At 34.6% G+C, this 6,524-nt stretch overlaps 1 protein-coding gene across 1 annotated transcript; it reads right to left on the reverse strand.

The window, feature by feature from the left end:
- Positions 1 to 3,046: 3,046 nt before the first annotated feature.
- LOC107134317 (pumilio homolog 2-like) lies at positions 3,047 to 5,795 on the reverse strand. The gene is made up of 2 exons (XM_015476428.2): positions 3,932 to 5,795; positions 3,047 to 3,821 (listed from the first exon to the last, which is right to left on the reverse strand). The coding sequence occupies exons 1-2, from the start codon at positions 3,975 to 3,977 to the stop codon at positions 3,520 to 3,522; spliced, it is 348 nt and encodes a 115-aa protein (XP_015331914.2). The 5' UTR covers positions 3,978 to 5,795; the 3' UTR covers positions 3,047 to 3,519.
- Between the last annotated feature and the right edge of the window lie 729 nt (positions 5,796 to 6,524).

Here is a 6,524-nt window from a genome sequence, read left to right on the forward strand (position 1 = left end):
AAAAAAAAAAAAAAATCACAATAGAACCACAAATCACCCTACCACATAGGCGGTTGGTAAGCTATGCACACTCAGAAGATCAACCCCAAATCTGACTGTTAATCAACATATATTTGATAATCAATTTCTTTAGCAGGTGTGTTTGAGGGCTGTTCCAAACTTCCAATTTTCAAGTTCTCTTTAGAGTCCATTATTTAAGTATACCTTCCTTCCTCTTTCTATGCACTCGCTTCTTTTAACTCAATGTCTTTTACACCTAAAGAATTTCTTATTATACTTCTTAACCTGCCAAATAAGGTTCTGAAGGACAAGCTCTATATTCGGACCAATATGGCAATTCTTTTCAAGGAATTGTAAGTTTCTATTAAATCTTGGATTTCTAATCACAAGTCATATATGTCATTCAGACTATGAATTAAAGAAAACAATTAGCCGAGTACATGATGGGTAAACCAAGTTAAAGTTTATAACATAGATAGGAACCAAAATTACATTGGTTTTGCCAAATTTAAAATTCTACAATGGACAAAGGAAAAAACAAAACAAAACAAAACCCAAAACAACAACAACAAAAAACCAGGCTTGTGCTACCTACCATATTAGGCACAAGAATATAATGCTATTCAACCTTTTATATCAGCTAATGCAGTCTCTGCAAAACAGATCGTGCTTTAATATAGCTTTTCTGGAGTTGGTTTTGACAAAATTGGCAATGTATGATACATTAACTATGCTAATTTAAAAGGACACTGTCAAAGCAATTTTTCAAAAACATTTGTATTAAATACTATATTTTAAATTCCTATTTATTTCAAAAAATAATTTAACTGATGAGGAAAAAGATATCAGCTCTCTAATGAGAGCATCAGCATTATCATTCCTCTGGCAACTAACGAAAGAAACCAGTTTGACATGTGCAGTATTTCTTTCTTCCAGAAGGGAAAAGTCAAGCCAAGCATTCAAAAAATAATTTGAAAATTACTTTAAACATTAAAAAATTGGCTCTTCAGGTTTTATTATGTCTAAAATATCTGCAACTTCATTACATAAGAAACAAAATCTACCTAAAATATCTAAGGTTAGACAGATGATGGAAATTTTAATCATTCATTAACTATGTATAAGACATTAAATTACAAACTTTTGATTATTAATAGTAATTTAAAAATAAAGGTCACAGGATGATGCTTTAATTCATATATTAGAATGGCTAAGCTTCCTGGTCAATTATATTACAAACTTGGGAACACTGTTCAACAATATTTCATCATATAGGTAAAAAATGATTGTGTGTGTACATATGCACACAACTCTATTATATTTTAGCTTTCAAAAAGTAAATTTACAATTGCTGCAATGTGAAATGGCAGTGGACTTATCATAAGGGGACATATGTGCAGCACTTAAATGAACTCTCAGAAAAAAATCCAAGAGAAAGGAGAAGATGATACACAGCATACTAAGTGACTGTTAGGGGTGGCAACTGCTTAAGCCCTCTTCAAACAAGATACAATGCATCTTTCGGGACCTGGACACTGGAACTGAGTAAGCAATGCTTACAAATAAGGAAGGCATGAAAGTTAAGTTTTTGGAAAAGAGGCAACTGAAGGGGACAAAATGTTCATGCCAAACAGTTCCAAAACATAGAGGAAAAATTGAATAGGGGGACCTTCAAACCTATACCAGACCATCAGTGACATACTAATAAGAAAGGGAACAGAGCTTTTAACAGCGCTTTACCCCCTGGACTATTTTGGTTCAACAAACTCAAGTTTAGGAAATAGTTATTTCCACAAAGTTTATTTATTTATTTATTGAAGTTATATGTTCTTTCCATTTTCATCAGAATATTTAGAATTCTTTGGGGAAAACATATCAATTGTGTTACAATGAGTTTTATAGGAATGTTCAAGCTGTACTGCTAAACTCCAAAAGGAACGAAAAAGTAGAAAAATTAAAAGAACAAAGAGCCTCCAAGTTCTTATGCCCATTCTTTAGAAAATTTTTTGTCAGGCCAAGTATGACCATATTTCCTTAATGTTTTATTATTAGAGAGTAAGCATTCTGTACCTATAAGTTTACAGATGTTCTAGGCCACCTCTCCTGTAAATATGAAAGATAAAAGCGCTCAGAAGACACTTCCTCAAGCATCTGATGACTGACATTATAGTTTGTCATTTTCCACACCAGAGAACAATGTAAATTTGATGTGGTAGGAATACAGATAAGAAATAGATATTAAAGATTCTAGGACATGTGGTTGTAGCTCAGCAGTAGAGCGCTTGCCTAGCATAAGTGGGGCACTAGGTTCAATTATCAGCACCACATAAAAATAAATAAATAAAGGTATTTTTAAAAGGGGAGGGGAGCTTGGAATGTAGCCCAGTGGTAAAGTGCCCCTTTACCTGGGTTCAATCCTCAGTACAAAAAAAAAATAAAAAAATAAAAAAATTCTACGACATAATGTTACAGAAATAGAAAATCTTTGAAGGTCCAAATTTATTTTTTTATTATTTTTTTTAAATATTTATTTATTTATTTTTCGGTGGACACAACATCTTTGTTTGTATGTGGTGCTGAGGATCAAACCCAGGCCGCACGCATGCCAGGCGAGCGCGCTACCACTTGAGCCACATCCCCAGCCCCTGAAGGTCCAAATTTAATCTCTCTGCCTTGTGAAGGCTGTCAATTTTAAGGGTAAACTGTTTTTTCCTTATGTGAAGACATTTAAAATTATAATTTCTTGAGCGTTATTTAAAGCCAAAAGATACAGTTTTAAATAAATAAATATTTAGTGACAAATGCTAACTTTTAATTTAAAATAAAGGTAAGTACACTGGTAGTTTGCTTGATTCTTTTCTTTTGCAGAAGTGGGGCATATATCCCTGAGCTACATCCCCATTCCTTTTGCAAAAATTTGAGATAGGGTCTCCCAAAGTTGCTTAGGCTGGCCTCCGTTTGTGATCCTTCTGCCTCAGTCTCCCAAGTAGCTGGGATTACAAATGTGTACCACCATGCCCAGCTCACTGTTAACTTTCTAGGGGCTTATTTAGAATGTTTCACTATATCAAATATATTTTAGGCATTATGCCAAATAAAGTAAACCACATGAATCTCAAGCATTTAGAAGGAATCATTTCATAAACACACAATTATTATTTTTATAACTCAAATTTTAAGATGGTAAAGTATTTCCTCAAATATTAACATTACATGGAGAATAAGGAAGAGTAATAATTAGCATGTAACACCATTTGAAACAAACCTTACTAAAATGAAAAATACAGTAATAAATTCTTAAAGCTGTGGGAAAAGGAAATGTATTATATTTGAATGAAGGATGTGCTGCTAGAAATGAGCTAAACACTCATGGCATTTAAAAGCCGTGCAGCAGACATTTTTCTTTTATAAAATCAAATCAATAATCAAATACTTTGTGTCCTTCCTATACTATATGCTATTATTGCTTATCTTAATATTAAAAACACAAATACCTCATGTCTACTTAGCAGAGCAAACTCAACTTTCAAACTTACCTGATGAACCAAATCCACTGAGAGCTGAGCCTATAGCAGCACCCAAAGAACTACCACTTCCAAATCCAAGAGATGTACTTCCAGGTTGACCAGGTCCATGAGAAAACAAAGAACTGCTCTGGGAGCTATTAGTCAAAGAACTGCTCCCGTAAAATGAATTAGACTGCAGATTAGTGCTTGGCTGCTGCTGCTGCTGCTGCTGAGGTGGCTGTGTGCCAATTGGCCGAAACAGACCATTTGTACTGCCTGTAAGACTGTTTGCAGTTCCTCCAGCTGCTGCTGCTGCTGTAAAACAAATTTCCAAAAAACTACTTAGAAAATCATTCTTTATTTTAAAAAATCATTTCTCAAACAACCAGAAAACGATTATCCTTCAAGATGTTAGTTATACTTACCAGCCTGTGCTGCTGCTGAACTAATTAAAACAGGTGTTGGAGCCATTAATCGAACTGGAGCTCCAAGGCCAGTTCTTGCTCCAGGGCCAACCACTAAGGCACCGGTCTGATCATAATAGGCAGTTGGAGCTAGTACTTGATAACCTAGATAACATAAAGTAAATGTTTACTAATAAAAACACTTACTATAGAAAACATACGTTTATTTTCCCCTGCATTTCTGTTTGTCAACCACAACAGCTATTTTGTATTATCAGTATAAAACCCTTAAATACCTACCATACGAAAAACAACACATTTAAGAAGGTGTTACTAAAGAAAATTACTAGAATGTAATTAAACCTTTTTTCTCTAAATTTTTAAGAGCTACCTTCAGCAAAAATGTCTTTCACTTATGAACCACAAAAAGAATTATTTTCCTTAATACAGAAACTACAGGCTATCAAGGGTTGACAGTAGAAAAATATAACCATTTAGTCACTTGTGATAGCATAGGAAGGAAGAGTAGAGGAACACTATAAAAATGTTTATTATGAAATTTCAGAAAAGTTCTAAACTAAGTTCCTCACTGCGAACATTCCCTTAGATTTTCATTTGTAAGCATCTCTCCAAAAACCTAAAATACAAACTGACAAGATACCTTAAAAATCGTAATTGTTAGCGGGCACAGTGGTGCACACCTGTAATCCCAGCAGCTTGAGAGGCTGAGGCAGGAGTATTGCAAGTTCAAGCCAATCTCAGGAAAAAAACGAGGCACTAAGCGACTCAGTGAGACCGTCTCTAAATAAAACACAAAATAGGGCTGGGGACATGGCTCAGTGGTCGAGTGCCCCAGAGTTCAATCCCCAGTACCCCCTCATCATAAGTCTATATGTAAAGGTTCTCAACTGAAGTTTGAATAAAATCATACATGTATTAGTTCCGTTGTAGGCTTGAGCACAAGGCAGGTAACAATTCTCATTATTCAGAACTACAGGAGAGTCAATTTTACCTCCTAGCAGCCCTTCTCACAGAAATCCCTCCTCTGAACCCAAGATTATTCAAGTAACTATTTTGTAAGTACACTACAAGTAGAGCTCTAGGGGAGCTATAAATAATGATGGCTACTTTATGGGGAATAAAGCTTATTTCTCTCCTGGAATTCAGGTTGAAAAAGGGCGCCTTACACAGCAATAATAATTCACACTTGTCTGACAACTATTTGTGAGAATGTATTGGCAATTTCTAATAAAAGTTTTCAAAAACAGAATATACTCAATTATACTCTAACACCAATTCTTGAATTTTATTTTGTGAACACTATGCTGAAGCAAGTCACTGTAAAATTATAGTTATAAGGCAGTATGAAAATGTATTCAAACACAGTGGGATAAATTCAATTCAATAATAATAAACTGTGCTGGGATAAACACTGCACTAAGGTTGACATTTTCATATGCATTTTAAGTAAATACAGCAATTCTGACCAAGTATAAAGCATTAGCACAATGCTAATAAAATATCCACATTACTAGTAATCTCACACTGTAGATGCCAATTGATAGTTTTAAGGGGTACACGTGTCCTAGTCCTAAATTCACGACATACAGAAAATAACTTCTGTTCAAAAATATCATTGTTTATTAAATCCTAATTAAAAAATAAAAGTTAATCCATACGAACATTTGACTGCAAATAATCTACTGAAAAATTAAACAGCATATAAATCATACTTAACAAGGTAGTATAAATTCCCAAACAAAGGAATTTGCCTGTAGTCCCTAAGACAGTTTATTTGACCTCCTCAATCTTTCTCAAACCCATTCATTCTCCTAATTGCCACTACTCTATACAACTAGATCTATGTGGTCTATTCATGCTCTTTTGCCCCAATTCTATCCCCCATTCTCCAGAGTGATCGCCTCCCCCCATATTTTTAATTGGTGCTTTAGAGTTGAAAATAATGGTGGGATCTGATGTTATGTTATAACAATATAATCTGGCCAATATCATTCCCTAGTACTTTCCTACTTCTCCCTCTCCCTGTTCCCTTTCCTCTACTGATTTTCCTTCGATTTTCATGACACCCTGCCCCCACCTTTTTTCTTCCCCCTTTTCCCTATCTAGCTTCCAAATGAGAGAAAACAATATGCCCCTCGACCTTCTGAGTCTGGCTTATTTTGCTTAACACAATGTTCTACAGTTGCATCCATTTTCCTGCAAATGAAAATTTCATTTTTCTTTATGGCCGAATAAGACTCCATTGTGTACATATACCGGTAACATTTTCTTTATCCATTCATCTGTTGATTGTGGAGACCTAGGCTGACTCCACAGTTTGGCTACTGTGAACTGTGCGGCTATGATCATGAATATATAAGTATCGCTATATAATGACTTTAAGATGTTGTCTTTCCCTCTCCCATTCCCAACTTAGCTTAATTTATTGTTTATACATCCATTCACTTGCAAAATATTTATCAAGTAGCTACCAAATGCCAGGGAGTCTTCTGAGTATTGGGATATAGCAAGGAACAATAAAGAGAAATGTCTTTACTCTTGATATTACTTTCTACTGCAAACAGACCAAAAAAAAAAAAAAAAAAAAAAAAAA

The sequence above is a fragment of the Marmota marmota genome, unplaced genomic scaffold (genome assembly GCF_001458135.2).
Source record: "Marmota marmota marmota unplaced genomic scaffold, marMar, whole genome shotgun sequence".
In the NCBI taxonomy this organism is placed as follows: domain Eukaryota; kingdom Metazoa; phylum Chordata; class Mammalia; order Rodentia; family Sciuridae; genus Marmota; species Marmota marmota.